Raw genomic sequence first — 18,208 nt, 5'->3', positions numbered from 1 at the left:
TGAGGGGCGCCTGGGTGGCTCAGTCGGTTGAGCGTCTGACTTCAGCTCAGGTCACGATCTCGCGGTCCGTGAGTTCGAGCCCCGCGTCAGGCTCTGGGCTGATGGCTCAGAGCCTGGAGCCTGTTTCCGATTCTGTGTCTCCCTCTCTCTCTGCCCCTCCCCCGTTCATGCTCTCTCTCTGTCTCAAAAATAAATAAAACGTTAAAAAAAATTTTTTTTAATAAAGTATGAAATGCATATAATATACAAATTACGTGTTTATCAACTGTTCCCAGTAAGGCTCCTATCAGCAGTAAGCTATTAGTAGTTAAGTTTTGGAGAAGTCAAAAGTTATACACAGATTTTAGGGCTACATGGGGGTGTTGGTAACCTACACATTGTTGAAGGGTTCAACTGTAGATGATAATTGTTTCCCCAATAAGCTTACAATTTAATAGGAGAAAGAATAATGTAAATTAATAATTATAACACAAGATAAAATATAACACAGGATAGTAGGGTTATAAGATAAAATGCTTTAGGAGTTCCAAAGAAGAAGTCATTGCTTTCAAAGTAAGAAAATAAGGGAAGAATGCATAGAAAATCTGGGCCTCAGAGGATGAGATTTTATTAGATGGAATGCAATATGTATGTTATAATTCTTGTAATTTGTATTTTGGGGCTTTATGTGTATGTATGTATGCATGCATGCATGCATTTATGTACATACGTGATATTCTGAAATACTCAGTATGGGGGATATTATAAAGTTAAATGGCATCCTTAAAAAACACATTCTTCCTAGGTTTAATATTCTTTCCTGCTGAACCAATATTATTTGATTTCTTCTAATCTGTTTAGATTTGACCTTTTTGTAAATGCCAGAATTGGGTTTCTGTTTAACTTTATCAGACAAATTACCAGAAGTCAATGATCATTCTTCAATTAGTCACAGTTTGTTATCCCTGCAGTTCAACTACTCAAATGTAAAGAACTTGTTGCAAAAGTATGAGAGCCAAAATGAAATGAAATGTAATTGATTGGCTCCACTAATGTAGTTTGCCATTCATTATGATAGAACATTATATAAAACCTCTCAGGGAGGCCCATCAATATTGCTGCCATTTCGTGTTAAGAAGAAAGTGAGTTTATTGAGAAACTACTTAATTTTATGTATACTGTGTTTTGAAGATTATTTCTTCAGAAAGATAATATTCATAAATATGGACTGTCCTTAATTTATAAATTATATTTTAAAGTATGGAAGCTGATTGTTGGGAAATCAGCCTGGGCTTCTGAGTCCAGAACCACTTAATAAGTGTGTCACTGTCTTTGTCTAATTTTATTTTAATCTGTAAAAAAAAGAGTACCAAACTCAACACTGTTATAAGGATTAGGTGAAATTATCTAGATGAAGCACTAAGCAGCCTGTCATGTGGCAAGAGCTCAGAAAATGATAGCTACCTGGTACTTGATGGTGATATTATTATCCTCTACACTGGAGATACTCCTCTAAAACACAAATATAAGTATACTAAAAGACTTGTGATGATATCGCTTCTCGGCCTTTTGGCTAAGATCAAGTGTAAGACTTGTGATGGCTTGACCGTGTACTGCAATTCTTATCTGAATTCTTTGGCTACGTGCAAGCAGTTGTTACTAGCTTATTAACCTTCCCAACCTCATATTTCTCACTGTAGTTTTGTCAAACATACCTGTACTCCTTCCAGCTCTGCCCCCCCATCCTTGTGCTCATCTCCCACCACACTGACACCCAGGACACCCTACATGGGTCGAGCTAGACCATATTTATCATCCCTAAATGCCCTTCTCTTTTTCTCTGTTTTTGCGCAAAGAATGCCTTTCTCTACTGTCTTCCACCTAATATACTCATTCTGTATGACCCAAAGTAACTTTGTAAAAAAAAAAAAAAAAAAAAGATTTCCTTCTAGTCTTAAAACATTTGTTATAGGACTTACCATGTGTGTGCACATATTAATGAGTCTTACTTAAACTGGTTTTACTGACTTTCAGCACAGCAGTAAGTGGCTAGCAATTTGGGTAATAGTACAGGGTAGGGTAGATGGATTCATGGGTAGATGGATTAACTATTCATTTTTTCCTTTTAACAAAATTTCTATTCATTTCCCAATGTACTTTTAAAAACAAGTTCTTTGTTTTTGTTGTTATAATTTGTGGTTTATATTAGCCTAGGCTACAACTCTCAGAGCATGCTGGAAACCTAAGAGCAATAGAAACTATCTGATAACATGACCAAGCCAGAATAGGGTAGACACAAGGGTGCTGTATTTTGACTGATTCATCATTATATTTTTATTAGAGAACATTTGGTTTAATGAAAATAATCAGAGATCAATAATCAGTGAGGTTTTTCCATCCACTTCTTACAGTCAGAGGAAGGGGAGGGAAGGCAAGATCTGTCAAGGAGAAAACGGAGCTAAGACACTTGTGTCTTGATGAAGTGACAGATGTCGTCTTAGGAAGAGTACGATTTGGTGTCCCTCACACACAGCCCCCAAGGAGGAAGGCAGCCATGGCTGTAGTCCTGAAGGCTTATACTTATTGCTGAATGGCAAGGAAGGCAGCAGCCACAGGAGAGCTGTGGGGGGTGGCGGTAGGAGTCTACGTATTACTGAGGTCTTCAGTTTTACTTAAACTTTTGCACCACCTACGTCACTGATTCATTCCATTAGGAGCCCTCAATATCTTGTAAGTGCCATTCATTCTACCTACTTTCTAAACGAAAGTCTTAAACTTCATGGACAAACTGGTTATTTGTTACAAACTCTAAGATTTATGATTATGGTCATTCATACTTCAAAAAAGAGAAAATGGTTCTTTAAATAAAATGCCTTATCAACTAAGTGATCCAGGTTTTGTGGCTTTTGAAGTGCTTGCAGCCCTTGTGCCTTTGATATTAATCATTGTAGTATGACCTCTCCAAGAGCTGACAAAGGTACTTATTTACTTAACAATGTGCTCTGTCGTGGGAGCCGGCTTCAGTCTCCTGTGTTAAAGACATGGGCACTGCTATTGAAGATGGTTTTTTTTTAAGCTTGTAATTAAGCATCCCTCTCCCCTGACCTGGATTTTACTGCCAAACCTTATAGTCTATGTATGCACACAGAGTAATTATTTACACAGGAACCCTGGATATGTGCAACATTTCTATTATGACGCTAATGTATTCTTGTATCACTTTTAATTTGTTCAGCTGTTCTTTTTAAGGAATAGCAATAAGTGCCTATTGATGATGTTAGTGGTATTTTGAGAGGCTTCCTTACAGTCAGTGTGGGAATATTTTATTGTATACCTTTAAAGGTGTTAGTTTAGGTCTAGCAAATCTGCCTTTGTCCTTTCAAAAAGATAAAAGCAGTAAATATAAATCTCTCTGATACATAATGAATTTTTGATAATAATGAAACTTATTCTATAGAATTGAACCAATGTCTGAAAATAGCATCTTAATGTTCTCTAGAGATTATCATTTTACTAATGTAGACCAATAATATTACTTTTCCTATATTTAAACAATGGGAGCTCACAAAAATGACTTCAGTATATGACCGACTTCTATTTCTATTATCATTGTATTAATTATACAGATATTTTCAATTGTTATTCTCTACCAAAAACATTCAATACACCAATGACAAATTTAAGTATTAAAAAAAAAGCTATATTGAACAACAGCAAAATGACTAAGTATGTTTAAGATCCTTTCAGAAATAAATAAAAATCTATGAAATAAGTCATTATAAAAGGGGGGAAAAGTGATTATCTCAATAGAAGTTGAATGGCATCTGATAATGGCATCCAACCTTGTTCATGTAAGGGGGAAAAAAAAAAGTCTATATTTCTTCATCCCAAAAAAGCAATTTTGGATCTCTCATTTTTTTTCACCAAGTATTTGTTGACTACCTTCTATATGGGAAGTGGTGTGAGAGAAAAGCTAGGGGTAGCAAGATAGTTACTGCTTTCATGGAGCTTATAGTCTGGTACAGGAGAAAGAGAGAGCCCTGTGCTTGGGTAGGTAGGTATGGGGATAGGTAGATGGATGAAAGAATGAGTGAATGAATGAAATGCCTCTGATGAGGAGTCCAGCAATAGTGATACCTACAAAATAAGATGGTAAAGATGATTAATTTTATTACAGTGGGAGAGGATAGTAGGGAGGAAGAATTAGGAATGGTTTTACTGAGGCATGAAGGGATAAAAGTGTAATGTGGCTGAGAAACACAAGGAGTTCCTCACTACCAGGTGATATAAAACAAAGGGAAGAGTAATAGCAGCTGAGGTCAAAACCAGAAAATGTAGTCAAGCAGAAGAATCAAAACCAAACCATAAACTTGATTTTTTAATGTTACTACCAATAATATAACAGCCGGTGTCTAAGGTGACAGTTCCTTCTGCTTTTATATCATTTTTACCTCTTGAATAGCAGAGCACAGCTTGAATGTATTTTCCTTTTATAGTAAAGCCTTTCTAAAATAAGATTATTATTTAAAGTATTTTTTATACTTAAGTATACAGTAATTGCCAGGCTAATAACAACTAGTATTATTTTTCTTAATGAGACTAAGAAGTTCCCTAAGTGTTTTGATAATATTTACACATATCTGCCATTTCAAAAAGGCACTTGAGATTTTCATAATCTTGTTATATGATAGACTTATATTTTTGCATAACAGGCCTTCTTTACACTTTTCCTATAAAGTACTTTTATACATTGTTGTGCTTTTACACATTATTATACTTTGTTACTGATGAATGAAGTGTTTTTGATTTTTTGGTTTTTTTTTTTTTTTATCCTAGTCTGATAGTACATTGGCTTCACAACAAAAATAGCAAAGGAAAGGAAAGCACCTCACCATCTCTTACCTGCTTTGTCGAATCCAGAGTGGCAGTGTGGTCTACATATGCCAACCTTGTTTGTTTGTTTGTTTGTTTGTTTGTTTGTTTTGAGAAAGAGCATGAGTGGGAGAGGGGCAGAAAGAAAGGGAGACAGAGAATCCCAAGCAGGCTCCGTGCTGTCTGCACAGAGCCCAGTGTGGGGCTCAATCCCATGAACCGCAAGTCAACAGGAGCCAAAATTAAGAGTCTGACGCTCAACCGACTGAGCCCCTACATATGCCAGTCTTAACAATTGGTTCATATCATAGTGCAACAGAAAGAAGGTAGAGAACTCTATCGGGTATTGAGCAAAAAGTCTTTAAAAATAACAAAACTTGGGGCGCCTGGGTGGTTCAGTCAGTTAAGCAGACTCTTGATTTCGACTCAGATCATGATCTCACAGTTTGTGGGATCAAGCTTCACACTGGGCTCTGCACTAACAGCGTGGAGCCTGCTTGGGATTCCCTCCCTCCTGTCTCCCCCCTGCCTCTCTCTCTCAAAAATAAATAAAAAACAAAAATAAAAAATCATAGAACTTGAAGTTTCTTTACTTCCATCTTTATTAAATTCTTACCTGTGATAGAACAGGGATTTTTTTTTTCTCTGTTAAACCCTTACGTTTTTTTTTTTGATTGGTGATTAAGGTGCACTGGTATGTTCATATTATCATTCACTACACCTACTACATATTTTACAAGTTTTATTTTAGTCTTTGTTTAATATAAAAACAGATTTAGATGCTATTTGGGGATTTCAGATAGCAAAGAATGAAGGATGTAAAGCTGAAATTAGTCTTTAACCTTGTTTGACATAGGAATTGCAGTGCTTTTAATCCATTCTTTTCCTTTTACTGAACATAAGGGCTTTTGCCATTGAATTTTTAATAACTCAATAATGGAATTAAAATTAAACTATGGATCACAAATCTCCCCATTTTCTTCTAACTGCTTTTTCCTCTCAAACACTAGAATACAGCCTATTTAAATCTTAACTTTTGCTTGCCAAACCACTGTTACCGTCCATCTGTTCATGCCAATTGTAAAGAAGGTTCGGTTTTTAGTGAAGCTTTGCATTTCACATAAGGTATGTGAAGTGAAATTTCACAAGGGACATGATGGATCCTGATTCTTAGTGATAAACCTTTGGGGCCATCAGGGTTGGCATATGGTCCAGTATGATATGAAGGCTTGGGTTCCCTGGCTTCACTTCTTTGGCGTGAAGCTGATAAAACCTGGCTCTTGAGTATTATTTCACTGGACACCAATCATGGGCAGCAGGAACTGCCCATTTAACTCTCTGTGGGAAGGAAGCCCAGAGAGCATTCACAATGGTACCATTGTCGAGTTGCAAACTGCTCTGAACAGCTTGACAGCACTAGGGAGGAGGGGAAGGGGTTGCCTTACTAATTGCTGTTCAGAAAAGAGAAGGAGCAAAAATAGCTGTTGTAGAACTGATGTTTCTACATTTACTGTCTTGATAGGAGTGTTGACTTTTATTTAGCACATACCTACTATCAAAAAGAAAGCAAATAAATATATTTAAGCAACCACCTGGAGTAATGCCTTGTTAACATGCCATTATCTATTTTAAACCCACCAGATTATAGCAGAGCAAAAGTCAGTTTAGCTTTATGATATTTTTGTTTAGATAAAAACAATATATTTTTTTAATGTTCACAAAAAATTTTTTTGAATTTAAAAGAAGGGAAAATGGATTAAAAACCACCACAATTAATGTATCAGATAAAGTTAAAGACAAACTTGGCTTAATTTCCTTTATACTATGCTTTTTAGAATTCCCAAATATCATCTGAATACCTATAAGCTGTATTAATGTAGAAATGCAAATTAATCTTATACATAACAATTGCAAGTGCTAAAATAATCATAGATAAACTAGTCAGCAAATCTTAAGGTTAAATACCATATTTATTATTTAAATGGGTAGCTGGTAACTATTTCAGTCACTCCTGGTTCTCTCTCCTTGAAGTCTGTTTCGAGTATCTTTAAAGATATGAGGGTTTCCCTTTTTATGAAGCATTGTGGGCCATGATATTTGTATAAACAGTACTCTTGGTGTTTGCATTTTCTGGTCAGTCAAATCAAGCAGTTGGTGGTTCTGATGCAAAGAAACAATGATCTACAACCAATCCTAAAAAAAAATTAGAGCTTTTTTAAGCCTACAGTATATTTCCATAGATGATTATTTCATCTGAACTTAAGTGACCAAATTATATTGCAATATTATACCTTATGCGACAACATGTCCTTTAAAAGGATCAGAGAGATATTTTCAGAAAACTTTTTTAGTTTATAATTTTTTTTTAATGGGATGCTCTTGCTAAGTTGGTGGAAAATCAAATGCATGTTTTGTGAAATGGTAACAGTCTGTAAAAGGTACTAGTGGTCCATCTCCTCATGTCCCCTTAAATGCTTTTAGTAAATGGACACCAGTGCAGTATTTCAAAACCAGTAATTCATTGAATGCCCATTCTTCCTTTTACTGCAGAGTAGATTATATTTAAGTCAAGATTAATGGGTAGATTTTGATGTTAAAGTCCAGTCTCTAAGCCCATCATTCCCTAGGGGCATATAGTGCATTAGTTTAAGCCAATATACTGTTTATCATAGATTCTATGACACAGTCTTAAATGACAGTTTGTTGTACTTTGTAACTACTTACCATGATAATAAATCACTTTTTCTGTACTCCTGATAATTACAGCATTTAAACAAAATCTTAATTAAGTTAGTACACATTTAGGGAGAGATAACACGTAAGTAATTGTACACTGTAAAATTTCACTTATTTAGTAATTTTTTTCCCTTTTGCCATCTTCTAACAAGAGTCCAAGTTTAGTATTTAGTTCAAACACATAAGTTCATTTCCTCAACTTTAACGTATTGAAATTTTTGTTCCCAAAAGGAACAATACAGATTGTTTCTAGTCATCCCCCAATGTTTTTTAAACTCTTAATCTAATACTTGTGATTCTGAAGTAGTTCTGTTGACTGTGAAAGTCTTATTATGTACGATAACATTTTTAAGTACATCTTACCAAGAATGAAAGTCTAAAATTTTAACTTCATATTAAATTTGAAATCTAGGTAACTTAGTTTTTCTTTTAGATGTTTTACTTCATACAACTTTCATGAAAGTGGAATAGATACACATATTCCATAATCATATTAGTGCTTTTTAGAAACCATCAGTGATTATTGGATTATTAAATCAGGAAGGATTTTTAGAACCTTTAGGGAGGTTTAAGTTTTTAATCCTATTTATTTAAGGTTAATCTTTTTAAACGTATTTACATGAACTTTGGTAGAATTGGGCTTATCAACTTTTTACTTAATGTTTTCATTTAGTAATTGGCTGATTTATGAGCAATTATATATGGTCCAAATTTTATTCAACTCCAGCTTTCAATAATAGGACTATCCTCACACTGCCTTAGCACCTGTTATGGATTTTGAGTCATCTGGCAGCCCATGGGACTTAGATAAAGAAGTACCAGGTGTCCTGCCTGTCTCCTAATTGAGACGCAGTGAAAACAATATAGACTTGGCAGTATGGTTAAAAGGATGGATTAAAGCCCAGCTTTGTCTACTCTGACAAATCACAGCTTTTCCCTCATTGCGTAGTGGCAACTACTAAAGAATTTAATATAATGCATCATAAAAATCATACACAATAATTTGTTATGACCTGTTGCAGACTTTCAGAAGAATTTCTATTAACATAGTACAAATAAACAATACCAAGATTTGTTCTATTGGGGGAATTTTATTTTTACTGAATATGAGCTACACTGCATGTTTCTTGATGAAATTAGCTACTGTAAGAAAGAAATGGACTATTAATTTACCAGATGCTTTATAATGTAAGCAAGTATATTACTTTCATCTTATAGGTGAGCCATGCCTAGTAAATAGTTCATGGGATACTTCATTGCCCTGTATATTTCAAGAAAACATGCCCCTTTATTACTGCAAATAAATTAGCCACACGATCCTTGAGATGTACTTGCAAAATATATCTACATATATCCTATATCAATAAAATTATTTTTCATTATTTCTCTAAGACCCTGTGTAAGGACATCACTTCAGAATATTTGAAGATATTTCAGGGCCTTTTCGAACTAAAAAGCCAAATGTGGTTTATTTTCTCATTTTTATTAAAGTGTGCCAAGAATTTTTATGTATTATATATAATGTTCTTGTATATAAACATTTTTCAAAAATTGCCAGTCCCCAAATTTAAGCTAACATTTTGTTGGCCATACTTGAACTAACTAAAATGCTTCCTATACCTTTCTTTTCTCCATACAAAACTGAAATCATTGAGATTGGATATAGAAAAGAGCACTGGACTATTAAATGACCAAAGTTCTAATGCTGACTCTACATATCAGCAGCTTTGTTTTTCTGAGCAAATCTATGTTTGTATTCTCCATCCAGGCAAGGCTTATTGTGAATAAACGTTTTATAACGATTTTGCTAAGCTTACTGAAAGAAATGTTGGTAGATGATCGTTGTATCTTCCTCTAGTTCGGACTGCCCCAAAATACTCTCAATAAATGATGCCCTGGCATGCCTCTCAAGATAGTCTTTTTAAAAACCTAAATATTTAAATTTCTGAGTATTATTTTTCAAGGGTGTTATTACCTGTGTTCTTATAGTGTGCCAGAGCAGTTTTGGAAATCTGCCTAAAATGGTTTTGAAATTACCCTTCGCTGATTTTTATCTACAGAGATTTTCTTGACATTTCTTCCCTTTCTCCTTTCTTTACAGATGGCCATTGAAATGAATAGAAATAGTTTATTAACTAAATTTGTTGTCTCATACCATTGTAGAATTTATGCAAAATTTAAAGATTTTTTTTTAAGTTTATTTATTTATTTTGGGAGAGAGAGAGAGCACAAGCAGGGGAGGGGCAGAGAGAGGGAGAGAGAGACAATCCCAAGCAAGCTCTGCACTGTCAGCATTGAGGCCAGCTAGGGCTTAAACTCACGAACCATGAGATCATGACCTGAGCCAAAACCAAGAGTTGGACGCTTAACCAATTGAGCCACCCAGGCACCCCAAAGATTTCTTTAAATTTAAAAAGTTGTCACAACCAATGGGGTAAAACAGTTCAGTGCTAAATTGTAATGAGTTGTAATTACTTTCAAGATTTATAGGATTTCTTCTTTAACAATTATGATTTTAAGTTATTAGTTTTCTTTTTTCTTAATGTTATACCTTATGTATATATATATATATGTTGTATTTTATTCACTTTTTCTTCTTCCAGAGAAGGTCAGCAAGATCAAGGGTGGGATGGAACCAAACTTTCTCACAAGGATTCAAACTCTGTCTCTAAATCCAATCTTAGGAAAGTCCCAACTATATTGGCCCCAAAAGGTTTTGCTTCTGGAGATCTAAATTGGGGTTCAAGGAAGGGGTTGTTTGCATAACAAGTCTTCTAATCGACTGTGAAAACTTTATTCATTCCTTCTATAATTTATAAACATCAAGTACTTCTGGTCTTGTGTTAGGTGCTGGATATAGAAAGATAATAAAAGACATGGCCTCTGGCCCCATGACATTAGTCTCCCTGCTAGTTTGTTAGGAGAACAAGCACAAAGACAAAGGCATACTTGGAAGGGGGCGGGTGCCTTGGTGGCCCAGTCTGTCAGGCGTCCGACTCTTGATCTTGATTGATCTCAGCTCAGGAACTTGATCTCAAGGTTGTGAGTTCAAGCCCTGCATTGGGCATGAAGCCTACACGGGGAGGGGGACGGGGGGGAGGAAGTGGCAGGAGCATACTTGTTGTTTAGTAACTAGTGCTGAAAGAAGGGAGGAAGCCCTAATTTGTGGCATTTGTCGAGTCCTATGATGTGAAAACTTTCACCATAGCCAATTTCAATCTACCAGCCATCTTAGAAATGTGGTGAATATCATAAGTAGTACTCCAATTTTTTTTTTAATAGGCAGAATTCTCCTCCCTCTGTTCTTGGGAAAACTATACAAAAAAAGGAAATAAAATTCCTATGTGCTAAAACAGCAAAGAAATCACAGAAATATATGAGTGCAGGCAAGTGCCTAACTAAATTAGGAATTTCAGAATGGGCCTTAAATCCCTGAGGCTATGATACTGAGTACAGATATAAACATTCCATACTTTGCCTTCACTTTAAAAGGAGCCAATATTTTTTATCTTGTTTAGGAAAGAAAACCTTAAATCTGAACTTAAGAGGAAATTAAGTGGTGATAGGTCTCATATATATGTTTACAATTATAATTTTCATTACTCCTTTTTGTGAAAAATGCTTCATATTCTTCCTATGTGCATTATAATGTATACACACACTTCCATTTTTTTTTTGAGACTAGTCACAAATTACAGTTGAGCTAAATGTTTGTAAAATCTATTGGCCATGCCATGAAAGTAGTGATCACAAAACTGAAGGTTTTGCCCTTATCTAGCTAGCTAGCTAGCTAGAGCAAGCAAGCCAGTGGGGCAGAGGGACAGAGAGAGAGAGGAAGAGAATCTCAGACAGGCTCCACACTCAGTGCGGAGTCCGATGCGGGGTTTCATCCCACAACCCTGGCATCATGATCTGAGCCAGAGTCAAGAATCCCAGATGCTTAGCCAACTGAGCCACCCAGGCACCCTGAAAGTTTTGCCTTTTCTAACAGTAAAAGCAGTTCAGAATCCTATTAAGAAAATTGTAGAGAATGAAGGGTTGTTGCTTCTTCAAAACCAAATCTACCTTTTGGGGCACCTGGGTAGCTCAGTCAGTTAAGCATCTGACTCTTGATTTCAGCTCAGGTCATGATCTCATGGTTCATGAGTTCGAGCCCCATGTCAGGTTCTGTGCTGATGGTACAGAGCCTGCTTGGGATTCTCTCTTCATCCCTCTCTTTCTACCCTGCGCACACTCTCTCTCAAACTTAAAAAAAAAAAAAAAAATCTACCTTTCATATATCATCCCTGTACATTAGTAAAATTGAAAAATGTATTATCCTCCTGCAGTAGCTTTTCTTCATATTTTTTTCTCATGAGAAATCCGTTTCCTCTCATCAAAATAGGTCAAAAGGCCCTCAGTACATACCACAAACAAGAAATATTATCAGAGTTCTTGTGCATAAATACAGGTATATTTCGTAAACAGACATTGAAAATTGCCCTCAGGGAGACAGCACCTGCTATTTACAAAGACTTGAGCCAAAAGCCAGAAAAACCATTTTCAGCACAGATGTAAGGGGACTTTTGGGTTACCCTATATTTATATCCTTTATCTTCAATATCCTTATTACATAAATAGGAGCAGGTGGTGGTATCCCCATTTAACATATAGAAAAACTGCAGCACGTAGAATTCATGCACCTCTTTCCAGGACCGGGCAGAAACTGAACCCTAGTTCTTGACAGCTGGTCTTGATACAGTGACACAGAGCCATAAATAATTTCATATGTAAGTTTAGAATCAAAAGTAGTTACTTAAAATGAATAATAATGTTAAGCACAGATTAGGTTTAAAGTATTTATACTACAGAAAATGTTTAGTTCCCTTTATTAATTTTAGAATAGTAATATTCCCCCCTTTTCTGCTTTTGCAGAAAGTAGAAGGAAGGAGGATTAGTGGATAATTATATTGCTGATTGCAGCACCTGTGTGTTATTTCTTTTGATTGGCTGGTTCTGTATTAAAGATTCCTACCAGCTAAAAGTCTCCCTCATCAAATGGCTTTTTGTTAGCTAGTTTTGGCTTAGGTTGTTTTAAATTTACAACAAAAACCTTCATTTAAGTTAAACTTGTACTTTAAATTTTGTTTTTGAATTTGTTTACCATTCCCTTTTTATCTCATGCATTTCAGTTTTTTAATTTCAATGTCAATGGCAACATGCACTCACAATAGGAATATAGCTTGAGCTATCCTGTTTTTGCTAGCTGTCAAGTTTGTGTATGTCACCCAATTTATAGGTACTAATAACTCTTCCCTAGAGAGTTGCCTTTTAAGGAATAAGTGTTCTAATCTATTATGAGGAGATATAGGAATTAATGGCTTTGGATTATGGTTGCCATTGCAGATGCTAACAGCACTGTGTTTAACTTTATCATCATCTCAATCACAAAACATCCTGTTTATAGATTCGAACTGTGGTTTAAGTGTTAAAGTTCCTTGTGTCTCCTTAATATATATTTTCTAAAAGGGGGGGAAATGTAAGTACTATAGATTAAGTTAGTTTGTTTTGATGTTGTTGTTAATCTGGCTCCATCAAACCTGGAAAATTATAAAGAATATTTAGCTTTTAGAAAGTGAGTTACCAAAAAAAAAAAAAAAAAAGAAACTTTCAGACATTAGCCTGCCTAACATGTGATACATGCTGCAGTTTTTCATTTAAATTCAACCATTAATGATTGTTTTCACTCTGCCACCTAGACTTGAATTATTAAAAATCGTTTTTAGAAAGCATCATTTTACGTAATGAAGATTAAATATATTAAATAAACACATCATGTGTTTTTATACAAAATGAATACATTATAGCTGGATAATTTTAGTTTGTATAGCTTTATATTTGGGTTTCTTCAGAATTTTGTATAGTGAAATAGAATTACACTGCAAATGTATTTTACGTAGATATTCATTTCTTTAATAAATTTTACTACATTGGAAATATTCTCCTGGCTTTAGAAATATTAACATTTGCTTTCTTTCTGCCTAATTCTTGTGTAAATATAATAAGATAAAGTAAAATATTTCATTTATAGGCCCTCTGAAAGTAGAGCATTTTAAAAGCAGGTAGGTGTCTCCACCCTACTTTTCATGAAGCATTTTACCCATTCAAGCAGACTTTTAAAAACAGCTTGTTTTGATAGCAGACTGTTCTCCTGTGGGCCTTCAGCCTTTGCTTCCTGGCAGCACCTTTGGTGCGAAAAGAGAGTGATCAATTGGGAGACTATCAGTGCCAGCATGCATAGAGTGATAAGTTAACACACCACTGGGAATTTCTAGGGCCCACCAAGATACTTCACTTCTAATGTGCTAACAAGCTCATTTTTCTACCTCTTGCCTCTTCAGTTATTTTTTTTCTCAGAAGAGCTTAGAAGTTGAGTGCATCAGGCATAATGAAAAGCTCTGTAGGAGGGAGAAGCAATAACCCCATTTTTCCCTTTTCAGCCAAATAGAAAATTAGTTTCTGGTAATACACAAAGGCCAGTATTTTTTGTACAAGGGGCACTGCTGTGAATCAAAGGACTCTATTAACTGCAGAAAATTCGGCAGCTGTGAATCTCCCCCAATGAAAAAAGTACTTTCCAACAAGTTGTGAGATATGTGGTATTATTTAGATTGAACCATCAGTTACATCCTCTTCCACTTATAACCATATACCTCCTTTTAAAAGTGTGCCTATATTACTTTTCTAAGTTAACATTCAAAAATACCTACATGATTCTTCCATAAAATCCTTTCCACTGATCATTTAATATAGCATCTTCTTCTGTTGCTACCCATTTGAGAAGAATTCTTTTCAAAGTTCAGTCCCACTGTACAGAACTGAAAATGATGGATTGCAAGAAATTGGAATTCAGATTATTTCAATATTTAATGCACAAAATAAATTGTAACGCAAGAAAAAGTACTTAAGCCATTTGGAGGGCAAAAGACATCACAGTCTAAGTACCTACTGAATATAATCTTACCTTTAACTCTTAGCCTTTTTCCTCTTCTTAATCAATAACCTTTTATAGATGTAACTGGCTGTGTTATCTCCAATTGAATTACCACTTCAAATTATCTTCCTTACAAATTTTTTTCTTGGTCTTGGTTGTAGACTTGTTCTACAATTTCTAGAAATGTAGAACTACAGTAATCGAGTAGCAATTTTTAAAAAGAATAAAGAATTTTGAGGAAAAATATTAAAATGGGTTTTAGAAACAATGAAGAAAAACTAAAAGGCAAATTTTTATTAGCTTTATACATCTATAAATGTCTTATAGAAAGCCTATCAACATAGCACAAACAGTACAGTGGGAAAACTTCTGGAAGTTGTAGAAGAAAGGTTAACTGATTTCTCAGTTCAGGAACTGTACGACACGAAGTCAGCATGTGAGTTTTTCCTGATAATTGTATGTTGCTGCCTGCTGCTCTACGTTTTGACAGCCATTTCCATAGTTGCTTTCGTGAACAACAGAAATATTCTCTCTCTTTCTCGCCCTCTCTGTGCTAACAGCACAATCAGGCCTGCTGAAACAGGAAGCCTGGAGTGGGTTGTTCAAAAGCAACAACACTTCAAGGTACTGGTTGCTTGTCAATAATATCAGAGAAGAAAATGTGGTGAAAGGGAAGTACAGTATTTTTCTGTCAGTGTCAGTGCCCTGTAGATGCTTTGTTAGACAGTATTTAGGAGTCCCGTGGACTCTTTGCAAATATTCCTGCTTGTTTCAGTGTTATAATTGACTAGATATTTTTTCCTGACATACAGATTCAACTATGTATTTATCTTAACCCCATGGAGTTATTCGAGGATTACAGCAACAGTAGTCCTCCATTCAAAATGAGAACAATTGTTGGGAAAATATAGGGATTTTAGAAAAAGAAGAAGATATGCAGGAATTTCTCACAATAAGTCTTTACAAATGAAAAATAGAGAATTTCAGACAGTATTTTAAACAGTATTCTAATATTTATTGTGTGGCTTTTCAGAGCAAATCTGTAGATTGAAGCCGATTTAACAAGATAAAATGAGCCGAGGCTGACCTGATAGCAGTTGAATCCTTTCTCAAGTACATGGTTCCCTTCATTCTTCCAACAGTTTAGTGGTAGTATAATTCTTTCCTAATAAATGTCTCTAGGTTAAGCTGCCATTTATATGGTATCCTGAAGAGTAAACTTATGTTAAAAACTGTATTTTTTACTCTTTAAAAAGCCATACTTTTAAGTGGTACGCAAGAATAGTGAATAATTAAGAAGTAATGGCTTAGCAATCATAGCAGTCCTTTTTGATAAGATCTGTTCTTTTCCAATGTAAGCTGCATTTAAGTACATCCTTAACTGAAGGAAATCAGCTATGAGGAGAGAGCACGATACCTGCAAACAATTGTCCAGCATCATTTAGAACCAACGACATTTGAAGATTTTGCAGCACAGGTTTTTTCTCCAGCTCCCTACCATCATTTACCATCTGATGCCGGTAAGATTAAAAGCAAGTTTTAGTTACTTGTCATTAATGGAACTTGAAATGCAATACCCTTTTGTTCTAAACTCTTAAAATAGAAAACTTACTTAAATAAATTTCATCATTGAAACATTTTCATTATTTAATATTTGAATTTGGCCTATAAATTTAATGTATACTTTTTTTGACCTAAATGCAGTTCCATTAAAAGTCAACAATCTTCATAAAAGTACATGCACCACATTTTATCTGAGCTACTGGACAGTGACTGTTGTGTTTCATGGGATCATTACTGAAGTATCTGCAAAAGAAATACAAGTTGAGTACACATTCTCTCTCAACTTTAGAGGATCAAATTTTATGGCCAGGAATATTGCCTTATCTCTAATTTTACAAATAAAGTTAAATAATTGTCTAGGTTTAGAAGTACTTGGTACAGTAAATTATTTTATAATATTTCAAGATTATAAGAGGGTACTGCATTTTTACAGTTAACTAATTTTGAAAAAAATCATTAAGAAAATAAATGACTCATGGCCTTCCTATTCTGTAATACTTTGCACTCCTTATGATTGTTTCATTTATTTTATTTTCCCTCTTTAGATCATTAAATATCAGTTCTGTTTATCTGAAGGTAAGACAAAGTGTCAACCAAAACACCCTTTGTTCTTCCCCCATTTCCTTTTTAAAAAATTAGCAAGTGCTAAGCTTGTAACTCAAACAATAAGCAAACTTAACACTGCCCTCATTCATACTAAACATTTCAGAAATTGTCACTAAATTTCTTCCAGAATTATACTTACTAACCCAGGTCTGCATGAAACACTAACACTGGTTCTGGGATAAAAATAACTAATAATAGAACCACCCCCTTGGTTGAAATTAGTTACACCTTGTTGTATTGACCTTTTTTGTTTCTCAGCATGAAAAAAATAGTACTACTGAGCTGATGAAATGGTGTGTCTTTGTATTTTGTAATGTTTTGCATTGTTATTGAATATCTTAATTCATCAGATAGTTATTCTGTGGTGTGCTTTGCACTGTACTGGGCACCTGAAATACAAAGATGACTATTTGAATGGTGTTCAAGGGAACAGGAAAAAAGAATACAATATAGTTGAAGTTCATCCCAAGAAGCCTTCAAATTCTTATTATGATATATAAGTGTTCTTTATATTAAATAAGTTTAAAAGGCATAGTAGTCCTTTTCTGGCCTAATTTATTTGGGGGAAAAAAAAAAGACTAAATCTCAATTGAGATTTAGTTGCTAAAATTAAACTTTCCATTCCTGTCATCATGTAATTTGCCATTATAAAAATAATATTACCAAAAAACTTAGAGCCTTTTCAAAATTAATATAAAACACTATCAAAGAAGAAAATTATATAGACTAGGTTGAATCTTTTGAAAGAGAAAGAGGTCTTAAGATTCAGTTCAGTGGATTGACACTGTCTAAAATTACTTGGTTTGGAATGAAGAATGATGGTAAAAGAAAGATATTAAAAGTAAATTAATGAACAAAATAAAAACTAGTTAAATATAACTGGAAATTTCATTGTTTAGTAATAGAGAATATCTGAAAAATACTGAGCTACATTATTAAAATAGATATGAATAACACTTTCATGTATCACATAGTTGAATCATAAGTTTCACAACTGAAAAATATTAATAGGACTATATTCAGACTAACTTTCCCCCTTAAATTTATAAAAGCCATCAGTTTTCATATTGTAGTTTTTTTACCAACTGGAGTCCTTCATATTCTTCTTAATGTTCTCATATTGTGCATTTGGCCAGTTACATAATGTGGGAAGCAGTAGTCTCACTTTCTGAGGCATAGTAACCAAGTCAAGGTTCTGTTGGCTTCATTTTTTAATGTATTTTACTACTTTATTAAAACTTAATGGCGCGCCTGGGTGGCTCAGTCAGTTAAGTGTCTGACTCCGGCTCAGGTCATTATCTCACGGTTCATGAGTTCAAACCCCGCATTGGGCTCTGTGCTGACAGCTCAGAGCCTGGAGCCTGCTTCAGATTCTGTTTCCATCTCTCTCTGCCCCTACCCCGTTCGTGCTCTGTCTCTCTCTCTCTCTCTCTCTCTCTCTCTCTCTCTCTGTCAAAAATAAACATTAAAAAAAATATT

The 18,208-nt window shown here is 34.7% G+C and overlaps 1 protein-coding gene across 7 annotated transcripts in view; it reads left to right on the top strand.

The window, feature by feature from the left end:
• The window catches only part of RALGAPA1 (Ral GTPase activating protein catalytic subunit alpha 1), a 269,354-nt gene that overhangs the window by 244,586 nt on the left and 6,560 nt on the right, over window positions 1-18,208 (top strand). For 5 of the 7 annotated variants that reach the window (XM_007073726.3, XM_042989573.1, XM_042989569.1 and 2 more), the window contains one exon: window positions 15,956-16,080. In XM_007073726.3, coding sequence (XP_007073788.1) covers window positions 15,956-16,080 — 125 coding nt within the window. Of the gene's footprint in view, window positions 1-15,955; window positions 16,081-16,668; window positions 16,700-18,208 lie in introns of all 7 variants that reach the window. The other 2 variants (XM_042989571.1, XM_042989572.1) reach the window with 1 other exon arrangement.

This window comes from Panthera tigris, chromosome B3 (assembly GCF_018350195.1).
Source record: "Panthera tigris isolate Pti1 chromosome B3, P.tigris_Pti1_mat1.1, whole genome shotgun sequence".
NCBI classification, from domain to species: domain Eukaryota; kingdom Metazoa; phylum Chordata; class Mammalia; order Carnivora; family Felidae; genus Panthera; species Panthera tigris.
Note: the sequence above shows the minus strand (reverse complement) of the source record. Positions and strands in the feature narration are given on the sequence as shown.